Here is a 19,071-nt window from a genome sequence, read left to right as displayed (position 1 = left end):
AGGGAAGAAAAAGCCTGTAAGGCAATGCTCCCAACAGCAAGTCAATCTCAACACTCAAATATTAATGAAAATCCAGGGAGGAAAGAATATCTTATATATAAATAATTCCCATCAAATCACAACCTTAATTCCCAATGCATTAATCTACAGCACTGGTAGATTAGTAACTGAGAGAAGGGGGGAAGAGGGAGAAGATGATAGTATCAAATACATCTCTTCATAATTCACTAGGCTTTCTAAATGTATTCCGACTTACCCGCTTGTGCAAGGAGGATAAGGCAGGAGAAGCGAATGCATTGCTCTCAGCGGCGTGGGTTTTTATAGAGCGCCCAGTCCCGCCCAGTGCGTGAAAGGCACGTCTGCGCCCCGGGTCACCTCCAATTACCGACTGCATTTTGCTTCCCTAATGACTCCTTCTCATTGATATACTGGTTCTCCTCGGAGTTTCTGATTATTGGTCCAGTACTGTGACATGCAGGCTACACCCTCTAGGATTCTTTCATCTCAAAACTATAGAGGGCAATTAATCGGTATCATCGTGCTGAATTCACCTCTTCAGAACAGCAACAAGTCGACAGAATATGCAAAGACGTATGAATTACCAAACATGCCGTTTTTGGAAGCCCAGCCTCACTGTGCGTGTTGGCCCATGTACTTCGTTGTACATTTTTTTTTAAATACGTGTGGAAGCGGCAGCGTCTCCTTTTCATATATTTCATAACTTTAATGACACATGAAGCAGTACATTCTTACCAATCCCTTCCAACATTTCCTGTGACTGGCAAAGGGGGAAAGACCATCTCTTGGATTTGATGCAGTCACGTAAGAGGACGTTGCTGTGCTGATTGATTCAGCTAGAAAATTGGTCCATACGCATTGAAATGGTATGTATATGACGTATTTTTAGAGAAAAAACTTTCCAAGACCCAATTCTGAAGCTATAAATTACAACCTTAATAAAGCATAGAAACAGGATAACCTGATAGACATTTTCAGGAACTGTGTTATATAACACTGGGGTGTTTTCCAGTAACATAGTATTAATATTTAAATAATAAATCTCTTTGTAGAGGTAAATACAAATAAATACATAAATACTTTAATAAGTATTAATGAAGGCTTTGATATTAAAGATTTAGAGAAAGGCCCCAAACATCTGACATGCCTGTTATTATCCCTCCTTCAGGTGTGAGTAAACAGCAGTGTTTTGAGGTGAAGGTCACCAGGGAAGACTGCGATGTTGCTGCTCTACCAGGTCTCATTCGCAGGGCTCAGCGTTATTCACTGTCATTAACAATATTAACTTAAACACCTCAACAACATTAAGATGTCACATTAAAACAGATTTAGCATTTGGGGGACTTCCTAGGGAAAATACAGTTATTACAGAGATATGTTCCTGTTCGTATTATCGTGTTCCTTGTAATGAACCCGAGTGAATCATTTTCTGATCCAAGTGTAAACAATCACTAAGCAGATATTTCTGGATCCAATTAAATTTGCCTTGCGTGGGCTGGCTCTCCAGAAGACTGAGTTTGTAAGTTTATTTCATATATGGTGCAAAGCCTGGAAATTTCAAATATCATTATTTCTGTTTAAAAGCCTTTAGATTTGTTATTGATTTCTACCCGCTTTGCAGTTCTCACAAAGTCTGGTCACCGACTCCTTACCTTGTTCAAAAATATTTCCACTGTTCTTCCACCAAAAGGACCCCAGTTTCCTTCTATGTAGACTTAGGAGGTGGCTACTGAAGTTTGGTAAAAATAATTGATAGAGCATAGCAAGCAAATAAATCGGATTTTCTACAGAATGACTTTCCTGCAGGAGGTTACAGTATACAATTAACATGTCCACGCGTATTTGATTGATTGCAGCAAGGTACAGACCAGATTTATGCTCTAATCCAAACACCTTTCTTGGACCTCTGCTTTTGAGCTGGAAATAATACAAACAAAATGATAAATACAAATAATGTCAATATTCTGACCTAAAAATGCCATTTTGAAATAAAAACAAACAAACAAGAAATGCTTTCTAGGGATTATTATATCTGCAAAGAATTTGAAATTCTTTCTTCCTCAACCCAATCCAAAGCCACTGCAGGCTTCATATGCTGGAATTTGTCCATTCCTCCAAAACTGGGATTAAGAATGTCAATCAGTTCTGCTCTCAATATCCTTCTTCCCTTTCCTGTTATAACTCAGCTTTCACCACACTAATTCCACAAATATAATTGACCCAGGAAGTCTGAACATGAAAGAAAACTACAATGCAATGTCATGCTTTTGGAAGCCAAGACCTGACTAATAATCACAAACCAAGAAAAATAATTACAACAACTGCAGGAAAGACGTGCATAAGTAAACTTGTTTTGTGATGAATAGGAGTGTGAAGCACAGTAGGCCTAGTCAGATAAATATATAAAAGGGAGAGAAATCCAAGGCTCTTCACTTGCATCTCCAGACTTACATTCTCACTGAGCTTGGTAAGTCAAACTTACTACAATGTCTTTATTGCTGTGTAGATGTTATTCTTTCACTATATTGCTATAGAAATAGCAGTTAGACTTTAAAAGCAAAGGCTGTGATTTCATAGCCATGCCAGTACAATTCTTTTTTGTTAAAAATGGGATATTAAGATGCCCACATAAGCTTAGAAGATTGTCTCATCTAGCCATGCGCTATGAGAAATTACCTTATTTTATGATATACTGAAGCATTTCAGCCTTCTGCATTTTGAAGCAGACAATGCATTACATTTTTTCAATTATTTTGAAGAAAAAGCAAATATATTCATCTAGCAATTAAGGCATGGACACAAGTCCAAACAAACAAGCTGCAAGTAGAGCTCTGCTGACTTGCACAAGGGGAGGATTTCTTCTGCAGTGGCTTGTCTCAAGAGCAAAAACTGGCAGAATTCATTAATTCCTGAATTAGTGTCTGTTTATTTATGGTTATTAGAGAAACATCAGACACTGGTAGAGACAACCTAATCCTAACAATATCCTCTCTAAAATACTACCTGAATCCAGACTGCCAATGCTAAGCAACGGCAACCAGAAAAGCAGCATAAAGTATTTTTACGGAGAAAAGAAGGGGGAAAAACAGAAAGGAGTGAGTTGGGCTCACTCACTTGGACTCACTTGGGCTCACTTTGGAGCCGGGGTATGGCCTTGAATGGAGATGTTTGGTTTTTCCTGTGTTTGCCCTTCTCTCCTCTCCCTCTTTCCCACACTGACACGGGGGTTGCTAGAAGCAGCAAGCTGCCGCTTGGTCTCTGGGTCAGACCTCATCTTCTCCTCTTCTGCTGTGTTTCAGACTCGCCTCCCTCCATCGCATCAAGATGACTTTCTGCTACCAGACCAGGTGTCAGGAGCCCTGCTACTCTCCCTGCAACTACAGGTCCGTGTACAGCTGCCGGAGCTACGACTGCCAGAGCCCCTGCGACTACCGGGATCTGTGGTGTGATCAGGACTGCTGCCCCCGCTGGTGCTACCCCTACTCTTGCTACACCCGTAAATACAGCTATGGGAGCTGCTACCCCTGCTACCGCTGGTAAACCCAGCCGTGTAATGACCAGATAGGAAACGAAAGGCAAAATAGTGATTTACGGCTCCTGGATGAATTTTACCTTCGCTAAGCTCCTGTGACAGCAACTGCGGTCAGGAACAGTCCTGAGAGCTTAGCATCTCTCTTCAATGTCTGCAGCTTTTTCAGATAACCTGCTTTTAGGGTCAACTCTTCCTTCATAGCCTTTGTTGTTGGACATACTGTGTACGTGTAGCTTTGCAACTGGAGATGCACACCGGAGCAGATGCCTCGTCTTGCCGTATGCTGTGCTGACAGCTCTGTTCTTCACCGAACACCACCATGGTGCCAAAAGCATCTGCTGTGAAATGTAGTAACTCTTTGTTTAAAGAATGTATGAATCTCTGGATACTCCTATTCTGTACTACTACAAGCTGTAACTGCTGCATACAGTGCTTCTTATTCTCATTAAAAGATCTTGCATCCTAGTACTGCTTTCTGTTATATTTCAATATTTTTTTTTTCATTTGACTTTACTGTTTATTTGCCTCACACATGTCAAAAAAGGAGGCACTGGCTTTTCAGATCTGCAATTTTAAGCATCCTGTAGACTCTGAGGTGACTGAGGACATATTGAACACCTTGATTTCTGTCTCCTCCAAGACAGTCCTGAAGACTCACATCCGCTGTGTCTGAACACTGCCCCTCTTCCACCAAACACACCAAAACACTGCTTATTTCCACAATATCAGCTTAGAAATGTGAAGATGTAAGAAAATTAAATCAGTACTTGCTGACTACATCCAGCCCAAGTGATGCTACACTTGAAGATTGGAAATGCACTAAAAGAGACACAAAATTTCAGACTGCCTAAGCTTTCTGCAGCTCTGAAATAGATCACTGACACAAGGACACACGGGAGCTCACATTCACCTCTTCCCTACCCATATTAAAGTTCAAACATTGCCGTTTCTCCACCAGAGATGACTTTGCTTGGCTCTGTGTGAGCCGTGAGCTCAGTCCTTCCCATGGCTGCCTTGGCCGGGCTGGCTTTTGGGCCCACATCCCGCCAGCGTCTGCCAGCCCTCGCCAAGAGGAAAAAGTGTTTTGCAAAGGCAGATGAGAAGCACACAGACTCCAGATAAGGAAGGCTTCGAGGGGAAGCCTCTTCTTCCCCGTAATTAACAGGAGAGCACGTGACAGGGAGGGAGAAGAGTTGCTTAAAGTGACTGTCAGCTTGATGACAAAGGGATGAACCTACTGGGACGGTTCCCAGGCTGGAGCCACAAGAAGATTGAGTTTTGGAAGTGATTTCCAACAGGAAATATTTCTCCTCCCAGTCTGCAGGAGCTTTGGCTCTCCAGCAAACACCGATCGGTGTGTAGGAAGCAGAATGATGGACTTTGGCACTGACGTTTCCCTGAAGAGTAGACCATCAGGGACGGGATGATTCCAGTTCATTATTCCTGTGCTGTTTTGCTTCCTGCTGACACTGTCTATTGCATTTTCCATCCACATTAAAGAGTCTGCATTGCATGAACATTTTTTTTTGTTCTGAATTTGTTCTTCACTGTGGCTGGAATTACGTCTATAATGGAGTGATGATGTGAAATGTTAGATGGCAATTTGCTGAAAACATTTGTGGAAGCTCTGAATTTCTCTCAGAAAAGACTTCTGAACTGCAAGGTAGGGAAATTATAGCAAATGATGAGCTTCGTTACAGTGACGGAATTCAATGGTGAAATACCACTTTCCGTTTTTTGAGGTCTATAGAGGGATGAAAACTAAACTAGTGGCATGTTTCTTTCCCATTCATACTCTGCATCCTTTTCCCACCGGTCAGTTGTGATGCTCGGGGGGATGCCTTGAGCCTGCACCCTGCAATGTGAATAGTGCATCCCCAGGGTATCCTTCACCCAACGACCCCGGGGGAGCTCTGTGCAGCATGTCAGGGGGCTGCGTGTGGGCTGCGTGTTTCTCCACCCTGCCAGCTGCACCCAGATGTTCACATCTTGCTCTGGACTTGGGGCAAAGTGCTGGAAAGTTGCTCTGTCCTGAGGAGGACGTGGCAAATCTGGAGCTGAGCATTACCCGAGCCCTTGTAGGGACTGCCAGGGACTCTAATTGGTCCTGGGGAGTGTCAAATGTTCAGCACGTGTTTAATGACATTGCACAGAAAAATATTCCTGGGATTTTGTGACATTTGCACTAAAAGAAGAAACATGGAATACCTATGACCGAGGATAAATGTACTATAAATTCAACTGATAAGTAAAAGAAGGAAATGATTATGTGGTAATGAAAACCAGAAGACATATATTGGTACAGAAAATTTATTGGGAAAGAGACAGCTTTTCTACAATTCTGGAACAAAATTGTACAGAATATAAAGACCATCTTTCCAGGGGTTCAGTGAGGCTCTGGCTGATCACCAGGGTCAAATTCATGCAGTCTATAAAAAATGTGTTTTCTCCTTTGGTGCAGTTGCTGTGTGCGATTTCTAGCATCCTAAGTCACCTCTCTAAGTTCAGTGTCAATAACATCACTGAAATTATACAAAGCACAACGTAAGCAGATGACTAAACTGGAAAGCCAGAGGGCAACAGATCTAAACTAAAGGCAAAATGAGAGACTGCCCACAGGAGCCTGCCTGTTGCAGGTGCTGAGCGTTTGCAGCTCTCATTCTTTGCAGCTGGAGCCAAACAAGACTCAGCTGGTGCCTCTCCGCTCCACCCCCAATTCACATCTCAAGTTTTCTTTGCTGCTGCTGTAACTTGTTCTGTGCTTAGCCTGGCTGAGCTCAGTATGTCCACCGCTTCCCGGAGCGGTACGAGTTGCATGGATGTGTCCATTGGGAAGAATAGGTGTAGGAGTATTTGGGGGCACACCGTGGCTCCGGGCGGGCGATGACCTGGGGGGCAACTTTCTCCACGGCTGCCTCCAGCCTCCCCGTCACCTCGGCTGGCAGAGCTGCTGCGGCGGGGGGCTCAGCCAGGGCCACCTCGGAGGGCTCCGAGGCTCCCACGATGGTTTGCTGCGGGTAGGTGGTGAGGATGGGCCCCGGGAAGGTAACAACGACGGGCGGTGGGTATATAATCACTCGGGAGTCCCCGCAGGCCACGACGCAGGGCTCGTTGCTGCTGCTGGCCAGGGGCTGGGGACACTTTGCCTCGCAGGGGTTGGCGCAGGCCAGCTGCTCGGAAGCCATCGCCTGGCTGCGGTAGGGGGGTGCCTGCAATTTATGTGAAGAATTAGAAAAAACCCAAACCCCACGTGCTTGGTTATTGACACTGCTGAGCTTGGCTCTAGGAGACCTTTAGACAGAGGTAATTTGGATAAAGACACCAGCTGAGCTCCTTTCCTTGTATCTGCCACCTTTTACTCAGCCTGCATCTATTTGTCCTTTCCAATTCGCTGCTCTAAGCTTGCTCCCTTTCCTCCTCTTCCTCTGGGAGCAAAAATCCTCCCCTTTCTTTGTGTGCCGCCTCCACAACAGACATCTGCTCTGAAACCTCCCAGCCCTTTGTAGTATTTCCTGGAGACAAGTTTGGACTCGTTCCCCCAGCATCTCCTTCCCTCCCACACGCAGCTTCCCAGGGCAGCACCTCCCGTCTCTACAGACAGGGCACAAGGGAGCAATGGGAAAAAAAATCTGCCTTTTTCAATAGATTTAAGTGCTGAGTAATCTATATAGCAGCCTGCTTGATTTCCTATATTATTTTCCTTGCAGATTCCTCTTATTTTCAGGCACTAAAATGCTCCACTAAAAGGCAGAAAAATGAAAGGCTAAGAATAAATATGGGGTTAAAAATACTGGTTTAATAAGTAAGATACATAACTTAAAATACGTATTTTTGTGGTGATATTGTCAACACAAATAAGAAAATTGCAGCTTCAGATAGGGTACACACATTTAATAGTGTATATTTCTTTCTTCAGATTAAATCTTCCCATGAAAGCTAGTTCTCCATGGTGTAGCATTGCACTATTTGTTTTTTAAACTTGTATAACAAAGTTACCTAATAATGATGAATAAGGCAAAAGTATTATTTGATTCTCAGTTAAGTCCTGTGTGCTGCAGTTTACTAAAACCGCTGGCCTTGAGAACGTTTGTAAGATACAGACTAGGGGATGTGGCAGCTTTGCAGTGCTCCTTACAATAAGTAAACAGAAAATGCAGAATGTTTCTAAGGCAGATGGTGGGTAATTTGGAGCTAATCTCTGAAATCAGTAAGTCTTATCTATGGAGAAGCAATAGGATCCTAAAATATGTAGCCAGCAACACTTTCCAATAAATAACTATATATTGCTAAACATAAAGTAAAAATATCCTGAAAGCTGCTTTCCTCCCCTTCAGCATCTCAGTGCTGTTTTGCACCAGGTGTGAGCATCTATTTACTTGTCTCGACTATATTCAGAGGAAAGCAAAAGTATCCTCAAATATATCATTCTGAAAAAACAAACAAACCAACCCAAAACCAACCCCCATGCATAGCATTTTCCCCCAAATACCCTTAGGCTAGAACATAGCTTTGACCTGAAAAAGTGCTTCATTTAATCTCTGTAAAAACACATTAATATGCTAGCAAAGTTTTAATATTTAGAAATGAAAGCTTATTTCCACAGTTACATTAAGTAATAGTATCTGATCATCACTTGGTGTAGCTTGTTGTGACTCCCATTAAATCAGCCAAGGATGGGCAGATTATGAACAGCGATGCTGCATGTCTGTAGCTACAGAGAACTAACTTCAAACAAGGATTTTACTTCAATAGTTATCTATGAAATCCCCCCACCTAACAACTCCTGAATCCCCTCATCATGCCACATATGCAACAACAATGTTAAAACCTATTCTCAGAGCTCTTCTGAAAATTTTTCAGAACTCTAAGAGATTGAAATTCCTAATTCTCGCAGAAAATTAACAGCCCAAAGCAGTCTTGAAATGCCCTTGCTTTTATTTTTACATCCTTTATCCAGCATAGAAAACATCTCTAGAAAGATGCTTACTCAGGCCTCTGAGAGTCAGAATATTCATGCAGGATTTAGTTCCGATTTTAACAAAAATTCATGCTAAAGCAAAATGAAACTCAAGGTTTTTATAGTTGTCAAATCAGACTTACTCAGTGTACCGGAGAGAACAAGTCAAGAGTAGTAGTTAGAAAAGCCTTGCGTGGAGAGAGTATTTATACCCTTTCCCGGATTGCCTGGAGGAGCTGAGACACCCTTTGTGTAAAGAGCCTTAATTACTTATGAAGCAAACTTTGTTGCCTGCGTTACTGCCGCGGTTGCAGTAATTGTTTTGCTCACTGTTTATGATTATCTAAAGCTGGGTTAGGTAATAATACAAAATGCAGATGGTAACTTGCATGTTCTTTTCATCTTGAAATTTCCTGGTTTTACTCTCCCGATTTCATTATGAATTAAAACTGCACCAAGAGTTAATAGACTTCTGGTGACTTATCTTTGCTAAAAACATGACTGCGCAGGGAGTCTCGGAGATGTCAGTGGCACAGTATGTCAGCACGCATGAGATTTCTTTTCCTTATTGGAAATACAAGCTAACATCTAGTATTTGTCTCCATGCCTAGATAAATCTCTAGGAAGGCAGGGCTTGTTTTTCATCTGATATAATGTTAATGAGGTTTACAGGGGCATTCTTAAGGCAGAGGAAGTATCTGGTGCAAAAACTTTAAAGAGCAAAACCATCACAGAGTTATCTTTTAAATAAAAGTGAAGCCATCTCCAATTATGAAGCTCAAAATGAGGAGCTGATTAAATAAATGTTTTACATACTTCATTCCGCATGAGGTCAGAGCAGTCTAAATCCACTAGGATATTATTACTATTAACATAAAATAATTTCCATGTATGACTTACTAACAGATGTTTGTGAACTTCTTTGAAATCTCGTTTCCTGATGTCTCCAGAATATTCCTGATAAGCTCCACAGCCCAGAGGATCTTTAGGGGTGCCTCATAAAATAAGAATAATTAATGTCATAAGCGCATCATGGCATAGACACCATGATGGTGGTGGTTTTAATTCATTTAAATGTGCTTGGGGTTTTTTTATGTGCGGAGCTTCCCTCCAGAGGGAAGAGTGAGAGCAGTGAACTGATTTCTGGGACAACGGGTGTACCGAGGTCCTTGCGGGAGCCTCCCAGCACCTCCCTGCGCACGGGCACGGTGACGTCCATCCGTGCTGGCTGGGGTAACGTTCAGCTTGTTGGTACGTGCCGTGGCAGAGGTGGCCTCAGGGTCTTGTGATTTGGTTCCAGCAAGGTACGATGAATGTCATATATATCAGAGGAGCTCACAAGTCAGCTGAAAATAGAATCATATAATAAATCGATAGAATCAATATAAATAGTGCCTAGATTTTTTTCTTCTCCTCTCTTTCAATCTCTTGGTTCTAGCTCTTTGGTAATTTCGAATCAGAAGACCTCTCCCCTCCAAGGATGCGCTTCAAAATTGCTATTTCAAAAAGTAGGTATTAAAGCACATATAGCAAGTGTGAAATTCCCCCCTACAAAAGGATTCTAGCTGAGCACGCTGGATTCTCCTTTTAGTCAATCTGTGGCGTTTGGGAGATCTCGGACAGAACTAGGAACTGAATCCTGGCTGTTGTATTAAGATGCAGTTCCTTAACTACAAGGTAGTTAATTCTTTCCAAAAAATCTCCCATAATGTAGCAATAATATACAGAATTTTCATTTTCCCACGCAGTTTTTGTTCTCTAGAGTGACTAACAAAGGTAATAAAGGCAATAAAAGGCAGAGAGTAATGTAGACTGCATACACCACAATATACAATGTTAATATTGTCAGCGCCTATTAATTTTAAATTGTTTTAGAAAATTATATCCTTGTGTAAGGCAGGGACAGCAGTAATAATGGCTTTTGCCTAGCTAAGATATGGTTTATGTGGTCAAACCCGTTCTGTTCAGCTTCAGAGCACAGAAGTCTTGTTTGTAAAGCTGAGTCAGGACCACTTGCTAATGAAGAAATAATCAAAGGAAAATGCTTGTGCATGGATGCTTTGCTGAGGTAGGTCGGCAACATTCATTCTCCTCACTTCAAAGAGGCTCTGTTTGCTTACATCATCTGGACACACATTATATCAGCAAGAATTCTGTCCATGATGCAAGTATGAACTGAAATATAGGTCCAGATCGATAGCAAGAGTTAATTATGTATTAGTGTATAGATCCACTGGTTTTTACGCTATCAGAAGCTCTGGCTTTCTGATTTTATACAAACTACAAGTGAAAGTTGAATAATCCAAAATTTGAGCCAGTGAATCATGGTCTAATTAGGACAATGCCAGGAATGACCTTGATATATCTCCTTTAAGGTGATACTATTGCCCAACACCAGGCGTCACCTACAGCTATTATGATAATACAACTATTTGCATAGGCACCATATTAATAAGTGTTTGTGAAACATTGTCAGTCCTCAGAACATTCCCATGGTGTTTAATTATGCAGGGTGTTTCCAGAAACACCTTGTAAATCCTAATTTATGCCAGAAGGAGCATGATTTAACAAAACTCTACAACTACTGGGTATTTGATGGAGTGAAGGATGGGCTTCTCCAAGTGAATTTTCCAGCTCAGGAGAACAGACCCTTTTCTGAATGTCTTTTGATAATGTTTCATGGGTAAAAAGGGAAAATTTTCTTGCACGATGGCCTCATGATGTGTGCTGTTGCTGGCTTCTTGCTTTCCAGCCTTGTCAGCACCCCCGGGTGCGGGGGGCTGGCGTTCACTGGCTTTTCTTTGTCTCTGCCAATACATTTCTAGGGCTTAGCAGTCCAGTGAAAAAATCCCTAAATGCAGTAGGAGAACCCAGGACTCGTACTTTTTGTTCACTTCTAGCTGGGATTAAACTAGATTTGGAATACTGAAAAATGACAAAGAACTGTGAACAAGTTTTCTGTTGGCACGATAAACTTAAAGGAAATAAATGTTGAAGGAGCACAGAAGGAAATGGAATGAAAGGAGTAGGGCAGAAGGTAGACATCTCCCTCACCATGTGCTGACCAGAACTATACTGAAATGTATTTTAATACAAGAAAATCAAAATGCTGGCTTGTTCAGAGCAGGAAAGAAAAGTAAATTATTTAAATAATGTAAAATCTGTCTGGAGTATACCTACGTTGCATGCTCTCCCTGATCCCAGCATGTATTTTTTTTTTGTTAGTCCTGTTTCTTGGTGTATAGGTGTCAACTAGAGTCATGCAGCTAGGTCTAAAAGATGCTGAGTTAACTCTGTACTCTTTGCTCTCCACAGCTCCCTCTGCTTGCCCCACAGGACATTACTCAACCTGCCTCACTTTCCCTTTAAGTCTGGAGTTTTTCTTTTTCTCCCTCGCTTCCCAAGAGCCACCCAACTCTTCCCTGTACATCATTAAGCAGCAGCACATCAGTAGCAAATTGTTTTGCTTCTGTCATGTGTAAGCCCTTGCCTTAAGAGAATCGTTATCTTTATTCCATGTACATATAAATATGGCTGCTGAAGGTTATGGTTGGTTTCCTAGAGACAGATAAGGAGCAGACCAGACGGGGTTATAACTGTGTACATCACCTTTACGTTACCTGTGATGTTGCAATCGAAATGAAGGCTACATTGTGTTGGCTATGAAATAGAAAGGACGGTCCCTGAATGGGATCATAACTAGGATCCTGAGTCTGACCTGTCAAAGGGTGGAGAAGGAGCTACTGTCACTATTTATAGATCAGAAATGGATGCACAAAAGTGAAAGGCTGAACTGTCCTTGCAGGTGAGCACAAGTTAAGGAGAAGATGGAGCTGGGCCACTTGTGGATATGTATGGCAGGGGAGCGAAAGGTCATGGGTATAAACTGAAACGAGAGAGGTTCAGGGACATAAGGAGGAGGAAAAAAAAAAAAGAAAAAAAATTGCCCATGAAGGGGATGCTCAGCATCATGGTTTGACTTCAGAGTTGATCCTGCTTTGAGAGGTTGGATGAGAGACCTAAGAAAATGTTGGAAATGCAGCATTAGATCCTCAGCTGGTGCAGGTTGGCTGTATCAAGCTTTAACATCTCGCTGCCATTTTCAGTCACATTATTTAAAATGCAGTGTGCAGATCTGAAACATTGCTTTAAAGCACAGGTGCTTCTTAGTGAGTAGCGACCATGCAGAATCAGTCTTGGCACATAAAAAAATGGATTGTTTTCAGTTGTGTGGCATCAGAGCTTGCTGAAACACCGACGGTTTGTAATACTGCAGTGTGGTGCCTGTAGAAGATGTTACACAGCCTTCGCAAAGTTCTTGGAAAGTATTTGTGCTCAGCCTTCAACAGGATATATTTAACAAGTGAATTTTCCCCCCCAGGGGAATCCCACACATTCATCTCAACTTTTAAGGACAATTTATGGCATGGAAACCCGAAGTTATTTAATCAGGATCAAACCACAGGAATGTAAACAAATTATGCAGAAGAGTGAATAAAGTATTTTTAGCAATCTGTGGGTGTAGCAGCTAAATCTGATGTGAGTCATCCCGTGTCCTTCCTGGCAGACCTCAGATGGGTATAGGGTGAGAAATGCTGTCCAGCACACAGCCCTCTGGTCCCATGTACCTGCCCTGCGGGGGCTGACTTGGGGTGGAAATTGAAGTACTCAAAGCTCAAGGGCTAAAACTAATGATGACTGTATTAACAAAGTATCATGAATGAAGCCTTTATGCATAGTTTAAAGTGATGTAATTAGTTGATATTTGAACTTAAGGAGTCTGATAAGATGTGGTTTGATTCATCCCATTCATTTGTTCCAATGTTTTGTGCAGGAAAAGCCAAAACATGTTTGAGACAAGGATTTTGAACTTGTTCCTTCTAAATAGCTGTAGGTAGGTGTTATTACTCGACAGTTCCTTGAGAGGGCACACCAGAAACTTGGTATGAACAATGTAAAAGAAGTTGCAAATTTAGGAAATAAAGAATGAGAATGCCAATAGGAAGAGTGGTCTGTTCTGGTCTTACACATAGGAGAAGCTCTCTGAAACAGGAGAGGGAAAGAGAAGGATGATGGGGAGAAGCGGGGATGGAGAGTCTGCTGCATGGGAAAGTTTTTGAAGTGATGAACAATCCCTTTGCACATTCAAGGCTTATTATCAGGTGTACCTGATCTAGATGAATCGCTACCTGATAGTAAAGATCTGATTCCAGGACATCTAAATTGAATTAGATGATATTAACTTTATAATAGGCACTTTGCCTATGTAAATCAATATAAAGCACTTGGGAAGTATTTTGAAACTCCTTCCTTGAGGACACTTGGAGATTTCCCAGTGAATGATTTTGCCCCAGCCATCCCTCAGAGAGGCCCTTCCCATGCTAGATGTAGTTGGGAGTATAAATCTGATCAAATCAAAACCCAGGCTGTATGGAAAATGGGGAAGGGAATACAACCAGACTTTTAGCACACCATCTGAGCCCGAAGGATCCTTCCCCTTCCTGCAGACTGCAGCCACGTGGAGCTTCCCAGCACTGACACTGCCCTCCTTTATAGCACAGCTATTGCCCAAAGGTCTGGGCCACGTAGCAGCTGGGTGTATTCACAGCACAATTACATGTGGCACATATACGTCAGGTCATTTATGGTTATGTTGACCAACACAGGTTTTGCATAGATCCTCAAGGAAGGAGGAAAAAAAGGACAGACACCATCCCCTTGCTGCAGACTTTGGTCCAAGTGAGCAAGGATCCTCCATCAGGGTCACTAGGACAAGCATCAGGGCTAAGACTGGAGGGCAGCTGTGGTGGTGGTGAACAGCGGTGTGACTTCAGCGGTGGGTGGTAGCTGCTAGCGACTGACTTGCTGATCTGCTATTAAATAGACCATTGCTGGGGACACAGTCATGGGGCTAGACTGTTACAAGGTACCGATATTCAAAATACATGAATATTATGCATTCGTGTATAATGCATACTGGATTGCTGAAGGGAAGAGAGATGTCTGGCTTCTGCTGCCTTGGGGTTTGTCCCGTGCACTTTAAAAAGCATTGGGGTACACGTGGGGTGATTTGTTTAAAATTAAAAAAAGCCTTTTATGAAAAGATGCAAAATAATGATCTCACGTGAAAAATGATGCTCGCAATCCTCATACAGGTATTTCTAAAGCTTAAGTGTTGCTAAACATCTGGGTGTCCAAATCCAAAGGCAGAGGCTTAGTTTTGCAATGCTGTGTGCGTGTACAAATATAATTAGTGTTTATGAAACATTCTGAAAACTTCAGAGATTATTTGTTATTACTGAAAGGATCATACAGGGACAATCTGAACTTGGGTTTGATTTGTGGAAGAAGAAGTTGCAGATTTAATTTGCAGACTCCAAGAACTCGAGTAGATTAGTATGGAGAAAACATCCTGTGGGCTGGGGAAGACTGTTGGAAACAGAGTGTCCTGGAAATAGTGTTGGGGAAAAGGTCTTTGTTCTAAAATCTTGCGAGGCAGCAGCTTTTGTCTCTGATGTAAGGGTGAAAACTTCCGTGTGATTTTTTTTGTCATCGATTTACTGCTACAGGCCCACCCAAAATTTATCCACTTATATTTGTCTTTTTTTTTTAAATACTTGGAAAGCACAGAATAATGAGGAAAGGGGAAAAGTGATTGATCCTCCAAGTCACAGAACATATAGATAATTAAAAGCAGAATTGCTCCTTTGCTGGGCCCGTAGTGCCTCTTAGGGGGAACATGAGCACGTCAAAGCTCAGCCTACTAACTCATTAGTTGTAGTTATTTCCACGTGTTGGCCAATGTATATATTTGCTTTGCACTATTAAGTTGTGTGTATCCACAGAATCCCAGAATCAACCAGGTTGGAAGAGCCCTCTGGGATCATCGAGGCCAACCATTGCCCTGACACCACCATGGCAACTAGACCATGGCACTAAGTGCCATGTCCACTCTTTTCTTAAACACCTCCAGAGATGGTGACTCCACCACCTCCCTGGGCAGCCCCTTCCAATGGCTAATGACCCTTGCTGAGAAGAAATGCTTCCTGATGTCCAACCTGACCCTCCCCAGGCCAAGCTTGAGGCTGTGTCCTCTTGTCCTATCACTAGTTGCCTGTGAGAAGAGGCCGACTCCCGCCCCTCTCCAACCTCCCTTCAGGTAGTTGTAGACTGCACTAAGGTCACCTCTGAGCCTCCTCTTCTCCAGGCTAAACACCCCCAGCTCCCTCAGCCGTTCCTCGGAGGTCAGACCCTCCAGACCCTCCCCCAGCTTGGTCGCCCTCCTCCGGACTCACTCCAACACCTCAACATCTTTCTTGAAGTGCGGGGCCCAGAACTGGACACAGGATTCAAGGTGCGACCTCACCAGTGCCGAGTACAGAGGAATCCACATTGCAGATTCTTCTTGCGCAAGTTATCCCGAGTGACCCAGAGAGAGGGCTGTAGTGCCCTGCTGCTGCCTGCACATGCTTGTTCAATGATTTGTGCCTATTTTGGGGGAATACCCTTGTGAGTAGGCTGGGAAATTCATTATAGTACTTCAATTAATTAAAAAAAAAATCTGCATTTAATTAAAAAATCTGCATTTGCTGTGCAGGCACCTGCACTCCTGACAGCGTGGGAAGGTTTCATGAAGGAGGTTTCATGGTGCTTTCCATCGATGGGCACTGTGCTGTGCAGGATAGAACACCCACCAGACACAGCAGCATCTTTCTTCCATGTAGAAATGCAGTTTGGATGAATTCTTGGAAAAAAAAAAAAAGATGTAAAAGCTTTTAAATATTGAGTGGTGATTTAGTTAATGCTGACTTAGGTGTTGAGCCTCAGGAAGGTGACAACGCCACTTCTAGTGGGACTCACAAGGGTTCAAAAATAAAGTGTAGAGAAAAAAGGAAACCCCAAAAGTGCATGCTGCATGACAATATTTAATGGGAACGAGAAGCTGAATACACATGCGCAAAATTAGATGGATAGGATATAAGCAGAAGAGTTCCAGGACTTCATGAGGGTCTACAATGAATCTCCAGTTCCATGATTTTGCATAGGTTGTTCTTCTTTGATCAGAAGTATTTTACAAAGAAATGTGCTAATACAATTGTTTGAAGTTATTTTTTTGCCCTGGCTTGCATGTAATGAGATATAAGCAGAAAAATAAGCTGGGAGACCATTACATCATGCGTCTAAGCAGAAATAAAGCACAAGAAAGACTTACAATGCCTAATTGCAAGAAATGCCAAGTAAAGCTGTTTTGTTTTTGTTGTTTTTTTTATGGTAAATGCTGGATCAGCAAAATATATAAGTGAATACGAATTTTGATGAAATTTCAGTTTGGAACCCAAGATTTTCAGTCATATAATTTTGACATATTTTATGCTTTTTATTTTGAGAAGAATTGATAATGAAAAGTCAATGTTGGCATAAAAACTTGAATTTATTGAGACATACATTTTTATCCAACCAAAAAAATATATTTTTGAAAATCTTGTTTCTTGGAAAATTCTATTTTTTTTATGTCATTCTAATTTTTGAATGAGATCAGTAGCGAAATTTCAATTTCTTCTAGTTTGGAAATTCTAGTCCTCATGCAGGTCTAGTGCCAGGAAGCCATGCTTTTATTGACTCCGCTGGGAACTGTGGGAGCTCAGCACTTCTATAATCCATTATCCATAAACTTAGTCGTGACCTGTCTTACTGCTCAGTTCTGCTTTTTGCTTAATCCACAGATACCCGTGTTGGGTTTAGGCTGGCCTGCAAGTTCTATAACACAACGGTTTGGACAAGTGAGGAGGAAAAGGATTAAAGTTTCCTGGATCACAGAATCCAGCGTTACACGCTGTCCCAGAACCACACACGCCCCTAAACCCCTGAGAACCCCTGGAACCCAGTAAGTTTCTGACATCGAACAATGCAGTAGATCCCACTATGGTTTGCTGAGGGAAAGTGGTGAGGGTTGGGCCGGGGTATATCACGGAATACGGTGGCGAGTCGGGCTCCACTATGTCCACTATGGTATCGGGGTATTTTATGACACAGGTCTCACTGGAGGTGAGGGCGAACGGCTCGGGGCATGTCACCCCCGGTGGCAGGCAGCACTCGTAGGGAGACATGGGACAGACCCAGACCTGAAACACAGGAGGAGGGGAGGGGAGGAAAGGCAGTCGTTAGTCCAGGGAGAAGTTTACATGTCAGATATCACGATTTTGGGAAGACAGGGTTGCATGATGGATACTGCGATTGCTGGCAAAAGGGGGAATCACAAGGTGCAAATAGTTCAGGTCATAGTTATATTGTTGATCTGTTTTCCTTTTTCCATCCAGTAACTCTTCTCCTTTCTAATTAACCCTTTTGAACTTCATCGTTTCAATATCTGATGATATCTTCTATATCACCACTGCTTTCACCCTGAAACGCTCTTGTCCTATTGCTTCTTTTCTCAGGATTTTCAACTGCTCCGCACTGCTCTACCTCACTCCTCCTACTGCCAATTCAAACCCTGCTGAAAACCATAACCCCCACTCAATTCCATGTTTGAAACTTCAATTTTAATCCTCACTGCACTGGCAAAACCGAAATGTGGGGGTGAAGCCAGTTACCTCATCTCACCTGGTTAGAAGTGGAACAGTATAATCTGGGATGGAGATCCACCCATCTTTTATTGGTCTCATTATATATCACCTGGATTACAGTATCTTGTATTTGAAATCACACAGCTCCTTAAAACTATACCTGATATCAAGACCAGATTTTCCTGGGCATTGTATAATTACAGATCAGCAGGTTGTCCTTGCCCTGGATTGTGCCCACACTAATTAGGCAAGGCAAACAGAGTGAGGGAGAAGTGATAATTTTCTTCACTTTATCAGTGTGAAACTGATGTGGAAGAGATTAAGTGCTGGCGTAAAGGATGGGCCTGAACTGATTTCCCAAATGAGTCCCCACGTTTACCCCAGGATCCTGTGAGAAAGACACAATTCAGAGGAGATTTCTGGTGTCTCCATCTAAACATCTCATTTTAGCCACACGCCATCGTTGCCTTCTCCAATCCTCAGGGCTGCATCTTCAGCTTTTTCTGATTGACCCAATGCCTTTGACTTGAAGGTAAGAAAAAGGCAACAACAGAATATTTTACCAGCTGAAGAGCTGGATCTGTTTTGCTGGTTAGTTTTGCCTTTGGGAAAAGAACTGCTACCACAGATGAGTCTGAGGGTGAGGATCCTCAAGTGGTCCAATGCAGACAATTTGTCAAACCTCATCCTAGTACTCATGAAAAGAGGTGAAGAAGGAGCAATTGTACATTCCTTCTAGACTTGGAATTCAACACTATAAATCTATTTCAAACAAAACCAGCAGTAAAATGGCTTTTTAGTAAGAAAAATCTGAGTTCCAGTCTCTGTAGGATTTTGAAAACATTTAGGATAAGTTCTCCAACTGTTAAAAGACACTGTACCTTCCTTGAAGACAGCTGAGGGTGAGAACATTATAAAACATTATTTTTTTCAATGATAATTTCTTTAATGAAACCTGGTCATTATAATATGAAAAGAGTGCTCGCAAGTATGAAATT

At 42.3% G+C, this 19,071-nt stretch overlaps 1 protein-coding gene across 1 annotated transcript; it reads right to left on the bottom strand.

The window, feature by feature from the left end:
- Positions 1 to 6,327: 6,327 nt before the first annotated feature.
- LOC137671103 (beta-keratin-related protein-like) lies at positions 6,328 to 6,735 on the bottom strand. Its single transcript, XM_068414392.1, has one exon. It carries the CDS (start codon positions 6,733 to 6,735, stop codon positions 6,328 to 6,330), a length of 408 nt encoding a protein of 135 aa, XP_068270493.1.
- Between the last annotated feature and the right edge of the window lie 12,336 nt (positions 6,736 to 19,071).

Source organism: Nyctibius grandis, chromosome 17, assembly GCF_013368605.1.
Source record: "Nyctibius grandis isolate bNycGra1 chromosome 17, bNycGra1.pri, whole genome shotgun sequence".
Lineage (NCBI taxonomy): Eukaryota > Metazoa > Chordata > Aves > Nyctibiiformes > Nyctibiidae > Nyctibius > Nyctibius grandis.
The sequence above is the reverse complement of the archived record's forward strand: the minus strand, read 5'-3'. Positions and strand labels throughout refer to the sequence as shown.